This window comes from Artibeus jamaicensis, unplaced genomic scaffold (genome assembly GCF_021234435.1).
Source record: "Artibeus jamaicensis isolate MK-2021 breed Jamaican fruit bat unplaced genomic scaffold, CSHL_Jam_final scaffold_369, whole genome shotgun sequence".
Taxonomy (NCBI): domain Eukaryota; kingdom Metazoa; phylum Chordata; class Mammalia; order Chiroptera; family Phyllostomidae; genus Artibeus; species Artibeus jamaicensis.
The window spans coordinates 24,894,829-24,922,213 of NW_026522042.1; the positions used below are offsets into that span (position 1 = coordinate 24,894,829).

The 27,385-nt window shown below is 47.4% G+C and overlaps 1 protein-coding gene across 1 annotated transcript; it reads right to left on the bottom strand.

Annotated features, from left to right (window-relative positions):
• On the bottom strand, positions 1 to 26,956 carry OTULINL (OTU deubiquitinase with linear linkage specificity like). The gene is made up of 8 exons (XM_037154558.2): positions 26,724 to 26,956; positions 9,152 to 9,311; positions 9,036 to 9,067; positions 8,837 to 8,928; positions 7,879 to 8,028; positions 5,581 to 5,709; positions 4,379 to 4,648; positions 1 to 3,363 (listed from the first exon to the last, which is right to left on the bottom strand). Exons 1-8 carry the CDS (start codon positions 26,785 to 26,787, stop codon positions 3,190 to 3,192), a joined length of 1,071 nt encoding a protein of 356 aa, XP_037010453.2. The 5' UTR covers positions 26,788 to 26,956; the 3' UTR covers positions 1 to 3,189.
• Positions 26,957 to 27,385: the final 429 nt, after the last annotated feature.

The following is a 27,385-nucleotide window of genomic DNA, read 5'->3' on the forward strand; positions in this document are numbered from 1 at the left end:
GCCCCTAGGACGAAGCCAGAAGGCACCTGTGGCTATTTCTTAACTTTGCAGGTGAAGTGAAACCTGATTTGCAGGATCCATTCGGTGACCTGAACCTCCCTTACATCAGACATCTGCACTGGGGGTCGTTTAAGCTGGAAAGAAACACTCAGATTAGAAGGGCATGACATAAAGATGATGTGAAAAGTAAAAAAAAAAAAAAAAAAAAACCCAGTTACCAGGCGGGGAGATTAAACTTGCCTCCTGTTAAAAGTCGGTCTCGCAGAGGACAAAGCTCTGAGGGTGGGCAGTGGCGATGATCGCACAGCAGCACGCAGGCACCTAGTGCCACCGGGCTGCGTATTTAAAAATGGTCACGATGCTGTGTTTTACGCAGTGTATTTTACCGCAATAAGAAAAGTCAGTCCTGTGCCGATATTCATGTAACTCCTCAGGATGGACACATGCCCAAATTTCGAGAGAAACATTCTAAAATCAGGAAAAAAAAAAACCACAGCGTATGTTTTCATTTTCCCTACATTTCTCTTCTCACTGAAAACAAGTACGGTTATAAATACACTGAATGTTGGCGTCACATGGCAATTCCCCTCCAATTCACTGCTGGCATTTTAAAGTGGTGCTAACTTATACGGAGTCCCTTCAAATTAGTTTGTTACATTCAATATACAACTAATTTTTTTAAAAAAAGGAACACAATGCCCAATACCTCCTCTCTTAAAGTCTGTTTTGATGCCTTCCTCAAAATAGCAACCACTTAAAGGTCTTCTTTACTTTTTCCTTTCATTGCATCAAAATGTCCTGTTTTGACCTTGCCCCTCTATTTAAAGAAGCCGGGCCCCGCTCTGCCCTGTCTCCAACACACAGTTAAGGGTACACGGAATGGGCTGATCCATCAGAGCTACAGGCTGCCGATCCCCGTGGAAGAGTTCTCCTTTTCAGCCTCAGACTGACGTGGAAATCATTACACTGGGTAAGGAGATGCAAGGTGAGTGGAGACCCACGAAAGCCAGGCAGGAACCTAGACAGCTGCACTGGACCCAGAAGTCTGGAGCGGCAGTTCTAGGAGTATCAGTCACAGCCTGCTGCAGGTTCTCACCATGTCTGCTTGTGAAGCGAAGGGCCGAGCTCACTTTTCTGGGTCACAGTACTGCATCAAGGGGATAACTTCCAACAGTGTCCATCAGATGATGGAGTTGTGCAAAGCCATAGGCACTTCCAAGCAGAACAGGACAGTAGAGGTCAGTTGAGAACCCCTGTTTTCTTTGCGTGGTCTTGAGGTAATGCAAGGCCCCTTGGTCTAAGCTCATTACTCTCCAACCAGAAAACGAAATGACAGCAGGTATAATACAATGCACGATTGGACACCTGGCTTCCGTAGTGTATACAGGTGATTACCCCCATTAAAAAGTCTGGATATTATTTTCATACACCACAGCACTTAACACACCTGGTTTTGGTTATGATTTTATTTATTTTTTCGAGAGGGAGGGAAGGAGAAAGAGAGAAACATCAATGCACAAGAGAGACATCAACAGACTACCTCTCCTGACCTGCCACCCAGGCATGTGACCTGACCGGGAATCAAACCAGCAGCATCTTGGGTCACAGGCTGCACTCAATCCACTGAGCCACACTGGCCAGCAAAACATATCTTTTTTTAATTTATAGTAGAAACTATATGAAAAAAGTGAGAAAACATCAGCCTTGAACACATTAAGGAAGCCACTTCTTAGGAGGGATTTGTAACTTAAAAGTTATTTTGTATTTATTGAAATTCACAACAGATTTAATAAAGTACCTCCAAAATAAGGATTATCAAAATAAACTAGAAAAGTATTTCTAAAATAAAGACAACCAAAAATTAGTTCACCTGAGTATTGTCTATCATTGCTGTAACACATTACGCAAACTTAGCGACTTAACACGAATTTGCTATCTTTCAGTCCTGGAGGCCCCGGGGTCTGACCCAGGTCTCGCTGGGCTAGACTCAGCACTGGTAGGGCCGTGCTCCGTCCTGGCAGCTCCGGGTGAGAATCCCCTCCCTCGCCTCTTCCCACTTCCAGAGGCCACTCCCACATTCCTCGGCTCCTGGCACCTTCCTCCGTTGTCAACACCAGCACGTTGCATCCCCCTCTACGGTCCTTCCAGATTTCCCATTTCCCTCTGACCAGACACACTTCCACTTCCCCCTTCCTCTTTCACAGACCCTTATGATTACATTGGATTCACCTGGAAAGCCCAGAATACTCTCCCTAAAACAAGGTGAGCAGATTAGTACCTTAATTCTACCTGCAACTTGATTCTCCTTCGCCATTTAACCCAACATACTCACAGGTTCTGTGGATTAGGACGTAACATATTTCTGGGCAAGGGGGAGGCAGGTGTGACTCTACCTATCACACATTAAATACATGGGTCAATACACCACAGGTTAATTTTTTCATGACAGGTCAATAATTGTCATTCATTTGCCTCAATCTACAGAATTTACATTTTTTATCTATAGAAGATGTATTAAGCTGGCCAGATGCAATAACAAAAAATGTAAAGAGATATAAAACAAACTGTACATTACAAAGTAGTGGTTATCTGTGTGTATGTGTCTATATGTGTATATATAAAACTATACATGTATACACTGGGGTACGTGTGTATGTGTACACACACTGCCCCTCCCCCCAATAATGTTATAGGTTAATCAAGTGGTTCTAGAAAAGTCAAGACACCATAAGGTTTCCTGGAAAGGTCATGCTTATAAAATAAGACTGCGTTTAGGAGGATCCAAAATCAACCCAAGGCAAGTTCTTAATGAAGAATATAAAAGTTAGACACAAATTCATTCTTTCTAGGTTAGTCTTTTTTCTTACTTGTCTTCTCCTTGTTTTCCTGTTGTTGTTTTTGTCCAGATTAAATGTTCTCATGCTCTCAAAAGCCCCCATGTGTGGAGCGCTCACAGCTCTTATGAACGAGGTCAAACCATGAACCCATAAATGCATTAGAGCAACTGCTCTGGAGGAAGCCACTGAAGACAAAGAAGGGCCGTGTGTGCACAGCAGCGTCCAGTGTCCCTGTCATTCTGGAGAAGGTCCCACTTCCTCCAGTGGCTACACCAGCAGCTCTGGTTTTCCTGGAACACTGTACTTGCCAGCATGACCACTGTCACTGGCGGGTACCCGGTCCATGCCAGACTTAAAAAACGGGAACGTGGTAATGGCGGTCATTCTCGGTCAGCAGGGAGATCTCAGGCCACTCCCTGAGTGGCTCCTCTGGGTAGCAGACTTCAAAGTCCCTGGAGTTAAACTTGAACAGTCTGAACACTTTTATCTTGACTTCAAGTGCATATCCAAGTATAAACATATCAATCTGGGAAAGAGATGAAAGAGAGGTCACGACACACATTTCAAACTCCTGCCCTCCCACCAGCGGGGAAAGCATGTTCTTCGGCAGCTTGTGAAGTAATGCACTTCTCTGCAGACCCGAACGTGACCCACTGAGTGGGCCTGGGCTGGGAACAAAGGCGCATGCCATGGCAGGCAGGGGACAAGCGCAGGAGCATCTCTCAAGACTGGACTGAAGGAATCACAGGGAAAGCTATTTGGAAGAAAACTAATAAAAAAATAATGGAATGCTTATAATAAAAAGTACACTGTTTTCCGCTCTGGTTGGTGTGGCTCAGCTTGTTGGAGTCCTATAAACCGAAATGTCACGGGTTTGATTTCTGGTCAGGGCACATACCTAGGTTGTAGGTTCGGCTCCCTGTGGGGCACGATCAATGTCTCTCTCCTTCTTCCCCCCGTCTCTAAAATCAGTGAGCACGTCCTCAGGTGAGGACAAACAAAATGTTTTTAATTTAAAAAACTACACTGTTTTCCAACCAGTTTTATATCACTTTAAATCAATGTAAAAAGTTAAGATGACTTTGTGTTCCTCCTAGGAAAGCAAAACAGAACAAAACAAAAACCCTTCTCTACGGGGACATAAAAGCATTTTCTAGGTTTAAAAAAATGCAATAATTTCTATTTAGCTGCAGTGACTAACAAAATGCTTTCCCAAACCTTCTCTCATTTTCCAACTGGAATTTCTCCCGGTTAACCTCTGCTGGGGGAGCACCCATCATCAACTGAGAAGCAGTGCGCAAGGCCAGAGAGACAACCCAGCAAGGACATCCTTCCTCCACAGGGCTGGAAAGACACACAGCAGCCAGCTCAGAGCAGTGAGGCTATTACTCTTCTCTTCTGCATTCCAGGGGCGGTAACACCAACCCACCACTCTGTGCGGCAAGCCTTACCACTTCGGAAAGCAAACCCCAACCCTGCATGTCCCAGTACTGCCGCTCCAATCCTCGATCAAACACGCACGATCCTTCTGCCCCTCGTACCTGCTCTAGTCCACAGGTGTCACCTACAGAGTTCAGGTGATTCATCATGAAGCTCAAAGGGTCAGAGGATGTTTCCCGGGAAAACAGGAGTCTGAAAAGACTGGGAATGACCTTTTTCATCTTCATTTGTTCATAAACTTCAGTGACTTGATACAGCATGATGAACTTTAAAGCTTCGTACAGTTTGTATTCCAAAATGGCATCAGAGAAAAGGATGTTGCACATACTTCCTCTCTTGTGATAATCTTTAATCCCACTGAATTCGGTCCACTAAAAACACAGATGTCATAGTGAAATTTGGAAGGGATGAATACGTATACCGCTGCATAACTGTTAAAGTACATAGAATGCTTATACAATAAAACAAAGGTTCATAGAGGAAAACAGAACTTTCACTTTTTATTTTATATCTTTTGACATGGATTTTTAAAAACATAAGTATATATTGCTTTTACAATAACAAACTAGCTTCAATAAAATATTTCCTCACAAAAGCACCCCTCGCCAGGTGAAACACTTGAGCGGGTCGGTTTCCTAGCACTGCTGAAGCTGGCTGGGTGCACGGCCGCTGCAGCCCCAGCTGCGCCAGCCCACCTTCCAGAACACCTGCCGGGTGCCAGGCACAGGGTAAGGTGTGCTGTCCATGTATTATTTCAGTGAGTCCTCCCAGGAACCATGCAGGACCCACACTGTGGACAGGTCAGCCTCACAGACAAGAAAACTATGGCCCAGAAAGGTTATGGTGCTTCCCCAGGAGGATTCATGCCAACAATGCAAAATCTGTTTTTATTAAAAGACAGGAAAAACTCTGCTCTGAGTCAAATTATAACATCTCTGCAGTTGCCAAGTTATTAACAGGGTGCATTCCAGAAGGGCATTTCTGAGTGCCTTGTCTGGAACTTGCACCCCATTTCTCTGGGGAAACAAAGGTACGTGCTTGTTAAGGTTTCCAGGCCAGCCCGCAAGGGGCCTCTCAGTCTGCAAAGGGCTGAACTAGCGTATCATGTGGAACAACACTGCTCTGATTCATCGCTTGAGGGAGAATGAAGATCAAGGGGAAGCAATCTGTGACTTGAAGCAGCGATTCTGCCTGCATTTCCGACGTAACTGACAGAGGGACGGGCCTGACACTGGAGAAAAGTGGCGACGTGTGGGACTGGTGCTGTCATTCCCAGCCCCCCACCCCGGCCGCTAACTCTCACCTGTGTTTTCAATAATTCCACACATTTACGCAATTTTCCAAACACATTTGAGCCTGTGTACTTCTCAGGACCAAAACTGTACTGCTGGATCCAATTACAACCTTGTGAAAAGAGCAGTTTCTCGGGAAGCTTGAAAAAGAAGATGCCGACAGTGATTAGTGTCTCAGCGTTTATTACACACAGTTGGGACTGTGTCAGGGCACATGATCTCACCTCATTTAGCAATCTTCATTTATTCTTAAAATTATTTTAAAATATTTAATTTATTTATTCTTAGACAGCAGGGAAGAGAGGGAGAAAGAGAGGGAGAGAAAAACCAATGTGTGGTTGCCTCTCGCATGGCCCCCACCAGGAACCTGGCCTGCAACCCAGGCATGTGCCCTGACTGGGAATCGAACCAGCAACCCTTTAGCTTTACAGGCCAGTACCCAATCCACTGATGGACACCAACCAGGGCCAATCTTCCTTTAAAAAGACTATAACCACAGTAAAGGGAAAATCATATAGTAATTTTCTTTTAGACTTCTGGATTCTATGATTTGGATCATACTCTTAATTCACAATTTCACAACTGATGACAACTTAAATATAAGATTAAGTCTATAGAAACAATCTTTTGGGATACAACATTTCCCAAACTACCTAGATATATCCCTTTAGAAATTATTTTTAACCAGACAATGTGAGAGCAACACAGCACATCTGAGAACAGGTGGGTTTTGCAATGGGGCTTGTTAGGGTGCAAACCCAGTGTGTAAATCATCTGCTGGCAAGTTACTCAGCCAGCAGATTATTTAACGGCTCAGCTGCACCCTCCACTGTAAATCAAGGACAATTTTATAGGACTCGGGTTGGGGTTGAATAAGACTACAGTCAGTGTACGTAAGAACCTGGTCCATCACAGGCATCCAATGCATTTCCCACCAGATTCATCATGTGCAACCCAGGGTCCCAGGGGTGGTCCCTGTCCTCAGCCATGAGCAGCTGGGCTGGCACACTGAATACACGTGACAAGTATTTGTAAGATAAAATAAAATAAAAACACCTCTAAATTAAAAAGGATAAGGAAATGGAACTTGTGTAGCTATCTACGTAAGCATACACTTTATCTTTCTTTGCTCCTCCAACTTAAACGTGCATCTTACATTAGGCATACTGCATTCAAAGCAAAAATTCAGGTTAGCACCAAGAATGGATTGGTTCACACTGTTAAGAAAATGAAAAACAAGGAAAATATCTGTAAATCACATATACGATAAAGCACTTGCATTCAAAATATATAAAGAATTCACAAAACTCAGTCAATAACAAAAACAAGACAATAAAAATATGGGAAAAGATTTGAACAGACACTTCTCCAAAAAGAACATAAGAATGGCAAATAAGCAGAGGAAGGGATGCTCAACATCGTAATTCAACAGAGGAATGCAAACTAGAAGCACAGTGATACTAATGCACACCTATCAGAATGGCTGAAACAAAAACAAAGGTGAAAATAAATGAACAAAAAACCCTGACGATCCCAGGTGCCGGTGAGAATGTGGAGCAACTGAAACTCTGTCACATTTGTGGCATGAATGCATTGTGGTACAGACATTTGGAAAATGGGTTGGCAGGTTCATATAAAATAAGCATACACCTACCATAAGACCCAGCAATCCCACCAGAAAGGAGTGAAAACTTATGTGCACATAAAATCCTGCATGGGAATATTTATAACAGCTTCATTCATAGTATTAACTGTCACATTCCTGTCAAGGAACACCATTCAACAATAAAAAGGACTGAACAGCATATTCATGGACCATCTGGATGAAGTGCAAATTCATTATGCCAAGGGAAAGACCTCACTTCAAAAGGCTACACTCCGGATGGTTCCATTTATACAACATTCTGGAAAACGCAACACTGCAGGAATGTAAGACCTATCGGTGGTTACCAGGAGATGGTGGTGAGAGAAGAACTGACTGTGACGGGAAACAAGGGGGTGTTTGGGGCAGCAGGTACACACTGTGTTTGTCCAAACTTAAATAACTATAGGGTACAAACGTGAATTGCAGTAGACTGCCTTACCTGCAAAGGGCAGAGGGCATTAAAGACGATGGCATTAAACCTGGGTCTATCTTTCTGAGACAGTCTGTTGGCAACCCGACGTGGGGGTCAGAGGGCCTGGTCGGCGGTGCTCTCAGAGTCCAGTCTCAGGACCCTGCATACAAAGCTGCCCACGGCAGACCCAGTGCAGAGGGGTTACTGTTGTCACCAAGGAGACTCGCAAGTGTTTCCGGTGTGCGGACATACCTTAACAATGTCTTTCTCCTTCATCCAGGATGGAAAAGAAAGGCCCTGGCTGAATATCTGGAATAACACAGATCTTAGTGCATCGTAGTTATCTCTCTTTACTTGTCGAACACATTTAATGTGACGCCGCCAGAACAGCTCCTCGTAAGCCTATTTAGCACAAAGACAGAAAGCTTTTTTTAAATCCTATTGGATAAGAAATAAGGAAAGTGATTTCAATGTACTGTCAGTGAGGCACACTCCTAAACAAAGCAGACAACAGAAATAAAACAATTCTGACTTATGAATTGGACCACATGTCATTTCATGTCATTGTGGGCGTGGAGAGGTGAGGGTCCCGTGCTACTCTAGATGGTAAGTTCCTGGAGCCCAGGGCCAGGGAATGTCACTGTGGGGGGGTAACGGAAAGGCACGGTCACAGTGGGAAATACTGTACACTTCAAAACCCACCTAATTCTCTCCCTCTCTCCTTTCCCTCTGAAGATAAATAAATATTTAAAAAAAAAAAAAAAAACCACGCTAAGGACTAGTTTAAATGTACCACCTTTTTCTTTTTCCTTTGCTAGTGACAAGTCTGGGCAGCACTGCTGGGAATATTTACCAAGACTTATGCAATGGAAAGCTCTAAAAACCCTCAAAATATTTTTGTCAACGGGAGAAAGCCCTTCAAGGACAGAAGTCTCCCCTCCATGTGCAGAGGCCTGGCCAGGAGAGAGCTGAAAGGAGTCGATTTCCAGTTTTCCAAACTCACAGACTGAATTTCGGCTCAGTTGTTGAAGGCACTGGCTCTGGGCAAAAGGCCCAAAGCCAATGTCGAGCAGCTGTTTGGCTTTTCAATTACAGCCACAGTTGTCCCTTATGTCACATCCAGTTTCAGTTAGTCTCTGGGCCCATAAAGCTGAGTGGAATGTTTGTTTACATACAAATTCTCCATCTTCCATGACCTTCACAAACAAACCTTCCTCATCAGCTTGGCACGGGGCGTATCTCCTTTCCACTCTCTTGCACAATAGCTGAGTAAGTCGACTTCCGCCTCCACACTGAGGTTCCCTGAATCAAAAAAAAAAAAAAAAGGTAGTTAATTTTCCCTTTCCTCTTCCTTCCTGAATCCTCTCTGCATCTTAAAAATAAGGACAGATGCACATAAAAATACTTACTTTTAAATTTTCTTTGCAGATACCCACTCCACCTGAAAGAAAAAGAAAATAATAGCAAAAATACTACCTTCATAACAAGAATACTTTAGAAATCTGAAGATGCTGCGGCCGCCTACCATTTCAGCCGGTGCCCTAGACGTAAATTCAGCCTCCGGAAGTAGCAGAGGGTGGCCAGCAGCAACGAAACCGCCAGCATCACAGAGCCCTTTGCTATTCCCCACGCGGTACCCAAGGCTTGGCTGGTGACTAGTGTCCAGGAGGGAACGTGCTCGTTTCCTATAAAAATTTAATTGAAAAAAATCACGTCACAGTTACACAAGTCTGCTTCGTTTAAGAGGGAAAAAGATACAATGGATAATTTTATCTGCAAAGTGTCTATGGTTGATTTACATACACATATTTAAAGCATTCGAAAATGCAATCTGAAAATTAAAGAAATGCCTAGTTCCCCTATAATCAGGGTCATACATAAGAATATCTTTGTCCCCAAAATCCAAGAGGAAGAGTGAATATGAAGAAGGTAGGCTTCAGTCCCTCCAACCTGAACTCAAAGCCTGCTTCTCCTACTCACCTAGCTGTGTGCCTGTGGGAAGCCCACCTTCTCTTACCCTGACTTGTCTCAGCCGTGAAATGGGTAAAACATGACCTTGCTGGGGAAACAGAATGAAATGATTTGGGAACTAGCGCCATGCCCTGTGCTGGATATCTGCTGAATCCAGAAACGATGCCACCCTGCCCACTTCTGCCCACTTTTTTTTTTTTTAAGTATATTCCTTAGTTCACATCCATGGCTCATACATACATGTTCTTTGGCTTCTCCATTTCCTGTACTATTCCTAACCTCCCTCTATTTTGTGACTACCAATTATGCTTCTTATTCCGTAAACCTTTCCCCCCATTCTCCCCCTTCCACCTGCCCACTGATAGCCCTCCATGTGGTCTCCATTTCTGTGATTCTGTTCCTGTTCTAGTTGTTTGCATAGTTTCTTTTTTTTTAGGTTCCGTTGTTGATAATTGTGAGTTTGTTGTCATTTTCCTGTTCATAGTTTTGATCTTCACACACAGGCTATAACACAGGGCATCCCTCACCACACAGAGCCAGCAACCCAAACAGCAGGCACACAGACATCATTCCCAGCAAGTGGCCCCGTAAAAGAACAGTCAGAGATGGAGGTGGACGTGCTGCGTGTGGTGCCCACTCCCATTCCCAGCTCAACAGGGGGGAAAGTCATCGGGCCTGAGAAGCTCAAACTGGGTGCTCATGATATTTCACTAAGGCAGGAGATTCCTAATGGTACTCCGTTTGGGTGTGTAACAATGCTGAGGCACAAATGAGGAAGAGGACTTCTGGACTCACTGTGAAGCAGCGTCCTCCCCAGAACCAGGTTTAGTAAACTCCCAATAACTAATATAGTGAAAGCCTCATCTGTTTGGAATCTATACTTTTAGTATTTTTTTGAAAGAGAAAAATACTTTCATGCACAGCATTTTTATCATCTTTGATGTGTATTTACACTCTCAATAAAAAATTTACCAGGAGATAAAGAAATGAAAAAGTTACCAGCAACTAAAATGCCTATTTTTTATGTCATTACTTAAAAAGACATTTTCAAACAAAGGTGTTTACTGTTTAGGATTAGCTATTTATTATAGACTTACTCCCACCCAGCACTTTAGTAATACTTTTTATAAATTGTTTAAAGACGTAGAGCCACACTGCCTTTACGCCTGTAATTTAGATCTTGTTAATTCAGTCTGATTTCCCAACTTTGAAAATTCTTGTATATGCACATATTTTTAGTAAGTCCTTGAAGTCATGGGAGAACTAGAATATGGTCTATGATACATGATTTCTCCTATTGTGGTCACAGACATTTTCTAGAAACATGCAAAACTGCACACAATAGTCCAGTCTGTGTCGTCACTTCACACTGATGTTGCATCAGGTTATAAGTTGGACATCTTTCCACATCACGACATGTAGATCCACACTGTTCTCTCTGAGGACTGCTACAGCACTTCGTACTGTAACACTGCAGTACAAAGGCAGACCATCGCCGCCGTAACCACTGCCTCATTACTAAGCATTGCTTGCTTCCACTTTCTACTTATGAGCATGGCTGAGACAACCATTCTCCTCCACCAGTCCTTGTGCCTCATGGCGGCTCTTAGGATAATTTCAGCAAGAGGATACCCTGGGCCAAAGGGTTCGCACATTTTTAGTGCTGACAGATGTTGACGCGGTGCCTTCGGAAACAACACTGCCACTGACACTCCCACTGGGTGTTGGAGCGCGTTTCCCTGAATCCCACACCAGTTACGAACTCACTGTAGCCTGCAATTCTGAGCAACAGGCTCTCATTTCTTCCTTTGTGAAGAGCCTTTCAGAGCATCCGTGTGCTTCCCACTGGGTGGAGCTCATCTGTATGTGAACTTGGGGGCCCTCGGTCTCTACACTGGGGCCTGGCTGCCGCCCTTGGTGGGGCGCTGCTCTCACTGGTCACAGACTCCCTCCGATCCGCTGCATTCCTCTAAGTCCACATCTGGCCACTAGGGCATTTGATTTGAGACCCCAAACGAGGGCCTTGTCCTAGGTATAAGGCCTTCTCTGCGGCTGCACAGGGAGGACCCCCTGCAGACCACGGGTCTCCCGGCTCCGGCACACACACACACACACACACACACACACACTTCCCCAGCCTGCTGCCCTTATCCTCAAAATGAAACCCTGCCCACAGCCCAAGAAAGGGTGACAGTATCAACTTACCAGGAAAAAAACCACATGAGGCTCAGTACGCCCTTTCCAGGCAAGCCCAGAACGGAAGCCTGAACTCCCGGATCTCACGGACCTGACACAAGAGCCCCTTCCTGGCAGGTGCACCAACCACAAATCACAGCCAATCCCGAGGGGCCCACAGATGATGTTATCAGGACAGGGCTTCTTAGTCAAAGGAGAAGAAGTACTGTACAATGTTTTAGTAGGAAAAGGTATGGCTTCATTGACCATTGAAACAGCTACAGCTGGAGTTTTGCCATGTGCCAGCCCCTGTGCTGAGTTTCCCAGGGATTATCTCACTAGCTCCGGAGCTCCAGGGTGTGGGTCCCATCCCGGCTGCACCTACACTGGGCGAGGGCCTTCGCCTCCACGGCTTGTTTCCTAACCTGGAGATGGGACGGTATGTGACGGTGCTGTCCTGGTGGGGTCTGCCTCTCGCAGCTGCTGTGTGGTTGGAGGGTATAACGGGAAAACGCCAAGGGGGCCGCCGGGTGTGCTGTAAGCACCCAATAAGTGGTCATAATTACTTTTATTGCTATTACTCTAATCACCCTAATTTTTTTTCATGAGAAAATGGTGAGGGACAGAGATCAGACCAGTGGTCCAGCCAGAATTCAAAAACAGGATGATGTGATGCCAGAAGCTGCGCGTCTCACCACTAGGCTATCCTGCCTTTGAATTAAGTAGCTGAGGAAATCTTTAAACCAGTGTTGCTAGAGTGGGTGTAGAATGAAGCCTTTAAAAAGAGAATTAAAAAAATTTTTTCCTGCATGTGTCAATAACTGGATGACAACTCATAAAAAGCAAACAGAGCCCTGGCTGGTGTGGTTCAGTGGATTCAGTGCTGGCCTGCGAACCAAAGGGTCATCGGTTTGATTCCCAGTCAGGGCACATGCCTGGGTTGCAAGCCAGGTCCCCAGTGGGGGTCGCGTGACAGGCAACCACACACTGATGTTTCTCACCCTCTCCTTCCCCCTCCTTTTCCCTCTCTAAAATAAATCTTTAAAAGAAAAAAAACTTTTAAAAAAGCACACAGAGAACACCATAAATTAGGGGCCTAGCAAAACACTGTCATGATCACAACTTTGATAATCCTGTGAGTCAATCTCACTTCCCCAAGCACCGCTGAGAGTGAATCAAATTTTCCGTGTCGGAGTCTTCACCAGGGTCCCCCTGCTGCCAGCCTGCCAAGGAGGATTCGGCGATGGTCTGCCCACCCTCCCCTCCCCCTGCACTGGGGAAGCCCCTGCCTTGCAGGGAACTGGTCTCATGGGGTGCTGACTGGACTGCTAGGAAGGAAAAGAAGGTTCCCCCACGAGGAATTCAACCATTCAACATAATGAAAAGAGAAGCCAGAACATGGGCAAGAAGCAAAAAGAGTGTAGGTGGTGGGAGGTTTGGGCCATAGAGAGAGAGTCTCCGGAAAGTGAGGGTTACGAGAAGACAAAATAAACAGAAGCAATTGCCAGGAATTAAGGATTTGACCCTCTTTAATGTTCATCAAGTGACAAAAACTGAAATTTCTTTTTTAATACTTTGGACTGGGTCACTTGGGTGGTGGCTGAGTGAGGTTCTCGGTAAAGCACCAAGCGCCGTGCGTTTCTATTATTTTAGCAAGTGGATTAACTCAGTCTTACTCACGTCCCCAGTCATCAGCACCCAAACGAACCCAGAGACCCCAATCCACACTACCAGACGTAACACTGAAGATATCTTTGCATAATTACCCCAGAAGCTCCTGACATCAACAACATGGCTATTGGAAACTAAAATCTGATCTGTGATTCCCTCGGGCTATATATGGCAGATGAGACCACTAACTAGAAATTAAAAAAAAGCCACTGTTTTTTGTGGTAGAATTCTACTTAGATTTTTTTTTTCTGTTCTCTAAAATGTACCAAAGGTGAAATAATTCAAACCTTTAAACAGGAAACCAAAAAGAAAAAAAGACCCTGAAAACAAAACTAAAAAACACTGAAGAGCCGGAAACCGGGTGAGTATGTGAACGGCGGGCCCGCCAAGGCCCGGGAGCCCCTGGCTCGCTCCCGTGGAAACCCATCCACGTCTGGCTGGCCTCCCCAAGCCAACTGCTGTTCCAGGTCCTTCTCTACCTCCACCGCCCCACGGCCCACCACTGTCTTCCCCACTTCCTCTCCCAATCGCAGGCAGCACAGCAGTGCGCGGGGCTTTCTCTCTGCACAGCTACACTGTCACCGGTGTCTAGCACAGGGACTTTCTCTTGAAGACACGGTGGATCGAAGGATGCCCAATGCACCATGAAGGGGAAAGCAAGGCCTGAGCTAAAAGGCAATTGAATTTCAACGTTTGAGACAGCAGAGCAAATGAAGATATATATGCATTAAAATCATCTTGTTAAGAAAATGTAAGGTAAAAATACTAGCTTTAATGTAATAAATACAACAGTATTTCCACCTGCTGCATTGCCATGTTATGGTTAATTATCAGATGAAGGACAGAGTGGCCAAGAGACATGGATGGGCACAAGCAGAGAGAGGGGCTGCAGGAGGCGCCATCCCCAGACAGCAGTGTCCTCCCTGTGGCAAGAGCAGTGGAAGGATGGGGGTGGGGCACAGAGGGGAGGGCACAGACACGTCAGAGGTGTGGGGTGAACTTTTCACACTTTCTGAGCCGTGCTGTGGAACGCTACTCCCTTTGAAAAAGTGAATATGGCTTTTGGGTAATTCTGATCCAGGGAGGGAGGTGCTACAGAGAGGAGTGGGCTGAGGCCAATTGAGACAGGGCAGAGACGGCCCCGGAAAGACCTTCCTTCCTCTCCCCTCACCCTCTGCTTATACTTCTTCGCACTGGGCGGGGCGCTGGGCTGGCAGTGAAGTGACGTGGAAGACACACGGCTGCCCTCAGGGAGCTCAGGCTTCAGGGCCATGATGCCCTCCTGTCAGGAAAGGCTACTGGTCAGCTTGCCCCAGGCCCACAGGGCCACAACCTGAGCTCCCCAGGGTCAGCTCATCTTGGTGTCAGCATCTGGCCAGCACACAGAATAACACAAGGCCCTGTGACACAGAATAACACAAGGCCCAGGTGGTCAGCAGACCTCCCTTCCCCAGTGGGTCACCGTTCTCAGAGGTTAGTGCTGAAAACTCAGAGGCTCCAGAATAAAGCAAAATATCATCCATTAGTCCAAAAAGAGAAACCAAGTAATATGCAAACTGAATGACAGACATGGAGAACAAATCCTATTAAGTCATCAAGGTTTCTAAATAATATGGAGCACCAGAAGACTATTAGAGAATGTTAAAGGGTCAGCACAGCCCTGGCCGTGGGGGCTCAGTTGGTTAAGTGTCGTCTGGTACACCAATACACAAAAAGGTTGCAGGTTCGATCCCCGGTCAGGGCATGTTATCTAGGTTGTGGATTCAGTCCCCAGTCAGGATGCATACAGGAGGCAACCCAACAGTGTTTCTCACATCAATGTTTCTCTCCCTCTCACATCCTTCCTCTCTAAATTCAGAAAGAAGTTATCGTTGAGTAAGGATTTAAAAAATAATAATACTAATGAAGGATCAGCCCAGCAGTGTGAGACTGGGTTTAAACAATCTTGGTTCTTTAAAAAACACAGGTCAATTTTTTTATGTCAGTATGGGGAAATATTTTTTTTTAATCCTCTTAATAAATTTTTGAAATGGTAAAGTCAAAAGACTTCCTTTGCTTTTGTATTCCAGTATCAGTTCTGCTCAATTAAGAAATGAGTCTTCTACTTAGTAAAGTTCTACGACCAACAACTACAAGATCAGTACCACTGAGGAGGAGAACTACCAAGTGAAAGGTTTTCATCTTGAAAGTCACAACTAGTGAGACATTCCGCTGCAGCCCCGTCATGCGACATACGTAAGCGTTTAGCACGGCCCCCGTGGGACCAGGTTCCTGTGACACTAGGAGTGTCGGTAATACAACAGGAAAGTGCTCCTTGCCCGGCACTGAGCGAACTGTGTGTGTATTTAATAACATCATAGCTCAGGTCTGGGTTTTTTTCCCCCGTTTACTGGGCACATCTTTAGGAGTGTTAAATACAACCCATCATGTTAAAAGGTGTAAGTTGATTTTTCTAATCGCGTGGACAGGTTTTAAAACCCACCAATGATTAAAACACAAAAGCTGTAGGGAGATAACAAGCTTCGGTGGAAGAGCAAGTCGGAATTCCTCCCCGGGAAACCCCAGATCACTCTGTCCCGGCAGGCTTCCAGGCTGGGTACAGACAACTGGTGTGGCAAGACAGGCCCAGGGCTCTGCTTCACTCTGCCATTTCCTAGCTGCAGGACCTCCTGGGACAAATTATGTGGCCTCAATGATCCCCGAGAGTCTCCCCAACGGTGGAGACCAGCAGTTACAACAGAGAGCTGGAACAAAATGCAACACAATAAGCCCCGAGAGAGTGCTCACAGGCGCTGCGCAGACGCAGACTCCCGCCCTGCCGAGGTCTCCCCTCCACCCTGTCACAGGCCGCCGGTCGCATGCCTCTCCCCGGGAGGGGGGCAACTTACTCCCTTTGGGGGGAATCCATTTCCTTTTCTAGAATGTTCCTCTCTGTCCCAAACAAAATCTGTTATCATTCTATGAATATAGATAAAGCTCCTTTTGCAGGCAAGGTACTGTGCCAAGAGCTGATGCTACAGCTGTGAACACAACAGACTGGAATGTTCTGGCATCGATTCACAGGTGGATGCTCCAGGTGTGTCTGGATCATAGCCAAGGATGGCCCAGAAGAAAGGGGTGTGGCTCTGTCAGCAGGGGTAACATGGGCACCTGGCCTAGACCTGCGTCAGACAAGGGGCAGAGCTGAAACCAAAGGATGAACAAGAGTTCGTGGGGCCAGGAAAGTGAGGGGAGGCCGGCCAGGCTCAGATCAGCAGGGCCTTTGGATGCTGCGAGAGACACTGATGTTTAGCTGAGGAGCAAGCAAGAGGCTTCTGTGATCAGATCTGTAACCACAGTTTAAATCGTTACTACTTGGGGTCATGAGGCACTTCTGATTCCTCTTCTGTATGACAACCTTTTATATCTTTCACAGAATCACAGAATGCTTCAGGCTAAAGGTGCTGGATTTCTGCGTGTTTTCCAAGGCCTGATTCTTACCAGGCCCTCAGCAGAACTCCCTCCGCCATCTACCCTGCAGGTATACTCATGACATGTCCCTTGCTGGCCTGAAGGCACCTCTAAGGTGAAAGCTGCCTCTTAATTCACTGCATCTGGACATCTGATACGCTGTCACACACATCTTTGGCATGAAGAAACCAAAGCCCAGAGAAAGCAAGAAGTCTGAAGGTGAACCCACATGTCCTGACTCAAGGTCAGCATGCCCTCTAAACTAACCACATACATAACTGCCTCAGCTGAGTGATTCTCGTCCAAGCATTCAAAACAATTAATGAGCGTGAGCTGAGATACCATGTCCCCTGTCCCTGTTTTCCCTTCTAGATTAAACATTCTCTCCGCCAGTTCTCGCATGACGTGGCATTATCTCAGTCTCTCTTGTCTCTTCACCGTCCCAGTTACTCTTCTCTGAACCCCATTCTACACTCACATTAGACCCCCAGTCAGAATACAATGTCCCGAGTGCAGCCCAACCAGAAGAGTGATCAATATTGTGACACTTCATTCTTGATCAGGGTTCAGCAGGCTCTCTGAATAGGGTCGGGTGGTAAGAATTTCAGGCTTCACCAGCCATCTGGTCTCTTCCCAACTACTCAGATCTGCCCTGAGAGCGTGCACGCAGCCGGCAGACAGCACGCAGCGGGGCTATGTTCCGAGAGAACTCATGAACACTGAGATCTGAATTTCATGTAAGTTGCACGTGTCAGGAAATGGTATAGTCCTTTTGATTTTTTCTCAACCATTAAAAAATGTGAAACTACTCTTAGGTTGTAGGCCATATAATTAAAAAACAAACGAGTGGGACCGACATGGCCCTGGGGCTGTGGTTTGCCGCAGTTCATTCTAGATGACACATTCCAGCTGATGCAGCCTGTGATTGTGTTAGTATCACAGAGCTGAGAAATAAACGCGCCAGCCACTCACATTCACCCTGCTATCCACTTAAAGCCTTTAGACCTGCTGCTGGAGCCTTTCTCCCCCACTTCGGGGGAGGGAGAGGGGAGAGGCACTTTCATCCCAGCATGCTCACGTTTCCAGGCGGAAGGCTTTCCTGGAGCTCTGGCACTGGCCTCACCCCGACCCAAAGCCTACTCTCACTTTACTCCTTCCCTAGGGAGACCCGTGATGGAGAAGTTTAGGAGAACCTGCTCAGCTCAGCCCTCCTCTCCAGGTCTGCCTGCCTGCACAGAGGTGCCCGGGGCCTGCCGTCTCCCTGCGAGAGAGGCCTGGCCCTTTACGGGTAATTCAGCTCCGCACTGCTAGCAAGTCCCTCTTGGCCACACAACTAAGACATAGGGATTTTATTGATGAGCTTACATTTAAAAATCTCTGACTCCTGCATCTAACCTTCAGTTCATTCAGAACCTGGCAAGGGAAACAGTGTTGTGTGCAAGTTCTGTGCCCTGTGGACCCAGGTGTCGTCCTGCTAAATTTTATGTCACTGGATGGGGCTCACTGCTCCAACCCGCCATTGCTTGTGTGGTTAGTTCTCTCTCTCTCCTCCTAAGTGTTTAAGATTAAGCTTGTCTTCTATATCCTAATACAATCACTTATGAACATGTGACAAAAGAGAACTAAAGGGACTTTCTGGAACAAACCACTCTCCGCTTTTACCCTGTGGTGACTTTTCCATTCATCAGAATCATTTGGGCTCTGTCACTAATGGTCACCAATCCTTCCCATTGGCTCCCCTTCCCCAGTGCCATTTTCCACCTGTGGTCAGTTTTTTGGGGGGGTGGGGGCAGCAGGGAATGGGGTTGTCTTGTTTTGTGTTTACGTTCAATGGGTGTGTTATGTCTTATTCAAAAATCTTTGTGGCTTTTGTTACTTGTAGGAAAAACCCAAACTCTGGCCACCAGTGACGTGAGCTGGCAAGGCCTCTGCACGAGGCGTGGGGGTAAGGACACACTGCCCGGAGCTCCGTTCTAGCCAGAGGCCTCGGGAGGTTCTTCTGGAACCAGGAACCTTCCCTTGGAACCAGATGAGAACTCGGCATGTGCCCACTAGTGAAGAAAGCACAAGGCTGAAGCCTCCCCGTCCTCTACCCCAAATCTTTATCTCTCTTTCCTCTCACAAAACCAACCACCTTTATGTGATCCTTTAAGTCTCCTCTCCTAAAGAGCAACCAGTGACTTCAAAACAAACTCATTAAGTATTAGAGAGCTTTGTACTCAAAGTCGCCCCACCAGAAACATCCATCCCACCTGGGCACTTAGACGGACTGATCCTCAGGCAGCGTCTGTGTCCATGAGAGCCTGCATCTACAAGACCCCCACAAATCCGCAGGCATGCCCAGGCACATGCAGTCTGAGAGGCGCTGCTGTTGCGGAGCGGAGAACCGCCCTGCCCTGGGTCCCCTGCACATTTTCCCACGTAAAGGGCTGGGGTCCAGTCAGTCCTTTTAAGTTCCCTAGTGATTCCAGTGTGTTGCCGGGGCTGAAAACACCACTCCAGGGGAAGGGTTTCCTCCACATTCGGCCGTTGCTGTTATCTCCACTGTATTATCGCGTGTCAATTAACTTCTAAAAGTACAGTTAAGAGAAATCATGCCAGATAAAGGAAAGTCTCACTAACCATGTTATCCAACTAAATGTAATTATGGCCTATGCTTTGCACCTCTCTCCCTTGGTCCATGTGAGGGGCTACTTTTCGAAGTCAATGGCTGTTTCCTTTGGCTGGCAGCCATGCTTATCTACAAAGGAACTTTGCTGAAATTCACAATTAAGGAACCAACTATTAACTCGACCTCCAGGGAGGGTGACCAACTCATCCTGGCTGGCCTGGGACCCTCCCAGGGTTAACACTGGAAGTTCCATGTCCCAGAACATCCCTTAGTCCCAGGCAAACCAGGACGGGCGGTCACCCTGCCCCCAGAGTCCTTGGGGTGCCCCACCTCCAGGGTCCATGGGGTCTAACCCAGGCTCCCCAGTATCTTCTCACCTCTTCCACTCCCACTTCCTCCAGATTAGTGGCTGTTCTGTCCCTCACTCCTGCCACCTCTCCCACTCCCCAGCCTCTGCCTCTCAGCTCAAATGTCAATTCCTTGGGCAAAGCTTCTCTGACCCATATTCCCAACCCCCAGGACTGACCAAACCCCCGTCACACTCGCCCACAGCACATGGTGTCCTGTTCCGTCACAGCACTTGTCACAGTTTATACAAGTATGTTTGTGTTTGACTCGTGTCTGCCTCCTTTTGTAGGTAAACGTCTCCAGGACTGGAGCTGCGTCTGTTTTCTCTCTGCTTTCTTGGTGCCTCGGCACACTATAGCCCATTAATAAATATTTGTTGAATAAATAAAATGAACCCTGTAATCAGGATCTAGTCCAGGACCTGGACTGCCTGCCAGTAGCCATCCTCTCTTCTTCCACCGAAATAGAATCCTGACTTATGGCTGGATACACAGCGACATTCCCTCCTCCGTGGGTGCCGGATCCAGCCGTGTGAGTGGGTTCTGACCAGGAAACACTACTGGCAATTTTCAAGAGATGGGTATATTCCCTGCCCTCGGCCCTCTGGACTAGCTGGAGTGTGAGTGTAAATGTTCATCCTGGGTGAGGAAGCGGCTGTGGGCGCGGCAGCTCCGCAGGGGAGAAACGAAGTGGAAGGAGTCTGGGCCCCTGACACCCCGGAGCCCACTGCAGCCCTGGGGAGCCTCCTCCGAGCTCTGACCTGGGAGAACTAGATGCACTCATTTGAAACTGTTCAGCCATTCTACCATACCTGGTCCTCACCAACAGCCTTGATCTTGGTGGTCCCTCCTGACTTTTAACACGTACGTCAGAACCAGTGGGCCACCAGTGTGCTTTCTCTTCCCTTAATGACACTCACGTAAATATAAAGTGGGAAGTGAGAATGTGAAGCGGTCACCTTGTGGGCTGGTTTCAAGGTAGTGGGATGAGCAGACGCCAGGGAGTCGGGAAGCAGGGCCTCGTCCTGGAGAGCTGAGCGACTCTGGACCTCAGCTTCCTCCGCTCCGGCCAGCATCCAGGGGCCGGGCCATCAACCCCTACTCCCCTTCACCCTCTGAAGGCCTCTTTATGTTCATGGGTTTCAGAGTTACTCTGGAGGCAGTTACGTTGGGGCACAAGGCACAGGACTTGAAGCAGTTGTGAAACAACTGAAGTTCAACTAAACTTAAAACATTACTCAAAACTCGCACCACAGAAAGGATGCCCACCCAGAGCATGTACAGTACACACTGGAGACCCTGACCCGCCAACACTCCAACCTTTGGAAGTGTGCACTTAGTTCTCCAGCTCTACTATGCCAGTTGATGTGAACTACAGTTGCTTTTGTAAAATCCTCACCCAAGGCTATTTTTTCATTGCTTTTAGAGAGCGGGGAGAGAGCAATAGAAACAATGATTGGAGAAACTCCGATTGCTCACCACCTTGTGTGCACCCTGAGCAGTTATTGTACCTGCAACCTGGGAATGTGCCCTGATCGGGAATCAAACCATAGTTTTGATAAAGAGCCTTTTCCACAAGGGCTCCTATGGAGGTGACCAGTTTCTAAAAAATGGCAAGAAAACAAGGAAGACAGAGAAGACTGAAACAGGCAAGACGGGGAACTGGGCCTTCACCTGTCGCAGGCTCCACATTTGAATGAATCAGTCAATGAGGTGTAAGTGGGGAAGAACGCTGGAATATTAAGGCATGACAAAATGACAGGACAGGGTAGGCCAGCAAGCATCGGCTGCATGGGTCTGGTCAAGGTTGTCAGCTGAGTACTCAGAACTGAGGACAGAGATATACCATGAACACACCATGGAGAAAACCTCCCTAATAAACCCCCTCTCAGTTCAGGTGGTTCCGCTCCCTGCTTTAGATTTCAGAGGAAGGAACCGATCTGCCTGCGTGTTCCACGCTGTAGGTGCAGGACTGAGACCCAACATGCACACTAACCATTCCATTGGCTACACTTGCATTTCAAAGCAAGCAGCCAAACTAATCCTTAGCTACAAACTGAACTCCAAGTTCATTTTCTAAATGCCAAGTAAAATGACAAAGAGCTGATCTTGTCCACTGACATCAGAGCCATCCAGCCCTTCGTGTCCAGATGGTGACCGACTGTATTCAGCCCACGCAGGCACTGGCTTGCCATCTCTTCCACTTCCCCTTTCCTACCAGCCGTTCTGCTTCCTCCACAGCATTTTGACCTGACCTAGCGGTCGATTTGGAAGACAGAGCACTCAGTTCTCCTGTCACTTTGGAGATCTCACAGGAAAGCTGAGGCCTTCCTATCACCAGTCAACAAATACGCCTATGATGTGCCAGGCATTATCCTAAGACCTACAGAAACACTCTGTCTTTGCCTGGCAAGAAAGAAGCTAGTTCACTTCTCTTATACCAGGCAGATTAAATGCTCCAGGGAATACTCCCTGTCCTGGCTTAGAGAAGAAGACCCAAACTGTTCAAAGCATGCACCTTGATGAGCTCCCAGCACCAGCTCCCCAGACCACCCCTGTTCCTGAGCCACTTGGGACCTGGTCTGTATGCACTAAGTCTCTGCCACACCTGGAGAGAGCAGGCAGCCCATGCCCACTGTGATGGGGACAAGAGAGGGCAGTCTACCTCTCTTTTCTTGACCCTTGGTATTGAATGAGACTCTGCTTCTCTCTGAATTCGGGAGGTCTCTCCTGAGAAACTGACTTCCAATGACTTTATCACACCCATCCCCGCTACAAGACTAACCTTATATTCATTAAAAAACCAATAATAGGACATGCAGAAAAAGACTTGATAAGTTATTTTAAGTTACTATGTATCTATCATCCAATAATTCCATATAGACTCAAAGTCACAATCCCCTGGTTAAATCAATGATGAAAGACTTTATTAAATTCTGAACTCAAGATTTATTGAGTATAGCATTTTATATGCTACGGTTTCTGCAATTTGGGTGTATTACCTGGGAATCCCAGTACTAATAGACAATAGTCTTTAGTCTCCCAGAAAAGAACATGTAACATTTTATCATCTGCCCATTCTAAACATGATGCTACCTGTCTATTCTGGCTCCAATTAAATGAGAAAGTAGAAAAATGGAGCATGACTAGAACAAAAGATCGCTGGCAAAATGAGTGCAGAGACAAAAACTATGATTTACTATGAAGTGGCATCTAAGTGTTCTTCCATTAATTACAAATCAATAAATGTGTACACAATCTCAATGGATTGTGCTAAACGACTGAGCATGTACCAGAGGATTCAAGTGGACAAGAAAGAAAGGCCAAACTCACTAGTCCAGTAACTCCTCCAAAAGTTACAGAGAGACCTAAATAGCCATGTATAAGGAGCGGCGCACGTAGAAGTTTTGGCTTAATAATGATAACTTTTTCGCAGTCCCTCTTCTCCTGTACCTCAGACCTGAGACTCACCTTGAGCAACAACAATAGTGTAAAGGTGATATAACTCTATTTGATTCGGAACAGCTGAGTGTGATGAGGTTCTCTGGGGAACCAGAGTGCTCCCGGGAATAAGCTTGCACTGTCTCGGAGACAGAAGCCGGCAGACAACCTGCTCAGGTGGAATCACACCACCAAAGTTCGAATCCTACCACCTCTTCCTTACTAGCTGGGAACTTTGAGCAAATTCTGTAACCACTCCGTGCATCAGTGTGGTGCTTGGGAAGGTTACATAAGACTATCTGTGGGCGGTGTCTCCCTGTCCAGCACCACGAACAGAACTCAAATGTCCAGTTATTGTGGCTGGGACAACACTGGGTGCTGTAGGCACATAGGACATTACCCACCCACTCCAGGGTAAAGGTCATTTCAAATCAATCACTGTGCCAATTAAGAATTGCAACTTAGCTCAAACATGTGGTCCCAAAAGTTACATTTTATTTGGCATTTAATCTATCTAACAGAAATATTAAAAGTATAAGTGTAAAGTGGGGCAAATAGACTGGCGAAAATGTCAACTATGGAGCATTTGATCTTAAGCATTCTGCTGTGCGTTCATTGCAATGTTTTTTCCTAAGCCCTCAAACTGTCTTTTAGAGAAGGAAAATATTTCTTTTTAAGTTCACAGCTAGCACATGAAGAACCACAGCTATTCACCGCTCTCCCCTTTGGCGCACACTGCCCAGCCAGCACCCCCCTCCTCCTTGTTCAGCTCCTTGACAGCAAAGGCCTCGAGGGCACGAAAACATTCTAGAATAAGCAGACAATTCTAAGCACCCCTTTGCAGCCTGTGTTGAGGAGGGAATGTCTGTGCCCTACCATCCTCATCACTGCACTTGCTGCTGACCAGCCACTGGGTTCCAACTTGCCCTCTCCCTTTGCCATAGAAGTGCTCACCAGGTAAGCTCACCTGCCTGCCTAGTGTGGTACCTGCGACTCCGCGTGGGAACTGGCTGGACTGCTTATGGCAGGGCAGAAGCATCTGCTTCTTACACACATTCATCCTTGAATGGCTTTGGAATAACAGGACCCATGATATTAAAGAATAAACCATTTAATTAGCAGGAAAGTCTGGGCAAGAAGCAGGGGGGGGGGGTCTTGTACCAGTTCATATGTGACTCAGTTTCCTAAAATGAGGATTGAAAATAACAACTGCCTCATGTATAAGGCAATGAATATAACAGCAGCTAACCTGAGTACCAACTGTGGGCCATGCACGGTTCTAAGCACTTTATAGGCAATAAATGAGCTAACACATAAGCAGCACTAAAAAACATGAGTCATTACCATTATTTCTAAACTTTTGTTTAGCATTAGACTCTTCTCTCTGAACAAAATCTCACCTAGAACACTATATAAAACAAGAGGTGGGGAGCAGAGGTGTTTCACATAAAACTGGGGTGGGGGGATCATTCCGCACTCCCCCCAGCCAGGGCCAGGCCAGCCCCTAGGGGCCGCCACAGAGTCCTGTGGCTCCCAAGAACATTACTTAAGACCCAAGAGTCTCGGGTCTCCCTTCACATTTCTACTAAACAAATGGATAGTGGATAAGCAATGGTAAAGAAGAACCACAGCTCATTGAAAAAAATAGTAAAAATGGCTACTAAAACCTCTGTCCATCATGCTGCCCATTCAGTGAGTTTTCTTTTGCTATTTCTGTTTGCTTTTTATTGTCAAGTATTCCTTGTTCTCATTTGCTACTATCCCAAAAGCAAGTCTCGGTCCCTTTCTTACCAAAAGAGTTAGGATAGGTTAAAAAGCTGTGGCATCTTAGCTTTGCCAAGTGATTTTAAACTCCGCCCCTCAAAAACATCACCAGCAAAGAAGAGAAACTATGCTCCTAAGTCCCTGGAGGTTATGTTTGGGAGAGAAAAGTTTTCCATAACCTGATCCTTGAAACACATTCTTCCACTGCCGCGCACCAACTGCAGACGCCACAGGCTGGAACAAAGAATTCTTGCTGAGTTCACAGTGCAGGCACACCTTGAACTTGGTGTATTGGGCGGAAAAACTCCTGGTGATTATGTTAAGCCCAAAGTAGGCACCTTTCCACCTCCCAGAGCAGCTTTTTCCAGCTGTGCCCCTACCTCCATTTCCAACTTTGCTTTCTCTGCCAAAATAAAGCAGGGAGAAGGGAAGAAAATAACCTAATAAAAAGTTCAAATGAATACACCCACAGGACATATTTGGCTAATTCCATAATAATCCAAGGTGCAGAAAGGTTAGAAAATGAGTTCATTCTCCAAACTTTTGAGAGTGGGAGGATCACTCTCAATTATAGAATTCTAGAGTGGGAGGGCCTTAGGGATCAGCCTTATGGAAGTCCAGAGTGGTTGTGGCTTGTAGCCACGCAGTCCTGGGCAACACGATGTCTTAACCTCATGTCCTGATCTCAGAGGGTGCTGCTTCCACTACACCCAACAGCAAAATCCCCAACTACTTGCTTTGTGGATCAAGAGCTCCTGCTGGGAACCAAGAACAGCGTTTGATAAGCAGACCTGGCACCTGCCAACTTCCCATAAACACTGCAGTACCTAGAGTCCAAACTCCGTGCGGGGGAACACACATGCTCCCAAAATTCACTGCGGGCTCACGCCCCTCGGGTGGTCACCAGAGTTACAGAAAGGAAATGCGCTCAAAGTTGAGAAGCAACTACGCTCATCTTCTTCGAGCTAGGACTCCAAGGCACAACTGAAGGAAAAAGCCCGTCACTTCTAAGGGCTTGGACCCAGCTGCCAACGCAGAGCGTGAAGACGCCGAGACACAGGTGGTGTGCCCCAGACCTCAGCGATCCGACTTGTTCACGACCTGTGCCATACTGTGCTGCTGCTTTGTCCTTGGTCACATTTTTGTTAAGAAGCCAGTTTTCTACTGTAGAGAGAGTCTCGATTGCAGCCCCAGTGTGGCCCACATCCTCTGCCAGCAAAGCGCGAAACCCATCAACTTCCCTCCGACAACAACCGAGTTCTCAGAGCGGACACCAGGCAGGGCCCGACGCCCCGCCTGGACCCCTCACCCTGCCCCTCCCCACCACTCCAGACGGCTTTCTCTTCCAGGAACCCGCCTTCCCCACCTAGGCAGATGACTCGAAGCCTGGACCCAAACCGCTCTCCCTCCCGAGGACATTCATTGTTCCTTATTCAGAGGCGACCTCGTTCCCCGACGGCTGCCCAAACCCTGCAGGGGGTGTGGAGGTGCAGCCCGTCACCGTCTGCGCCTGGGTCGGGGGTCCAGAGCCTCCCGCGCCTCGGAGCGGGGACCTCGTACCCCAAACCCGCTGGCGTGCCGACGGCGGGCGGAGAACAGCGCGTCCCCGGCTTCCCGCGCCCCCCGCCCCCGCCCCGCCCCGCCCCACCGCCCCGCCCGGGGCCCACCTGCGGCGCGGGCACTAGACCGATCCGGCTCCCGCGCCTGCGGGGGGCTCCTTCGCGCCGCCATGCCGGCCGCGCGCTGCGGACGGGCGCGAAGCCTCGGCCTGTCAGTCTGTCAGTTGCGGCGGCCGCCCGCCGGCGCCGGGGTTCGCTTCCCGGCGGCGGGAGGGCGCGGGAGGAACGGAGCAGGGGGTGGTGGTCCACGCTCCCGCCCCTGGTGTCGCGGCGGCCGACTGACGCACCGTTTCACCAATGGAAGGCCGCTGCGGAGCCTGAGGGCGGGGCCTGGTGGGATGGGCGTGCCCTCAGGGTGGAGTCGGAGTCGCAAGCTGGGGCTGAGCCAGGGCGTTGGATGCTGGAGAGTAGTGTGGAGGCTGCTCCAGCGATCCGGGCGCTTATCCAAGGAAAACAGCCTGGGATTTCCACCTGGACTGATAACGCGATCTCCCTGCCCTTTACTCGGTCCGTTGAGTGGGAAGGACAGAAACCTGGAGAGTGGGGTGATGGGAGGAGGAACTAGTGCGTTTTTTCCTCTCCGCTGAAAGATAATAGGATTCCCTTTCTGGCCCTTAGGTCACAACGCTTGTGGGTGTTAGCCAAGGGAGGGCGAGCCTGGAATCCAGATGTAGCTATTGGCCCAGGGCCTGTTTCACTAGAGTGGGCAA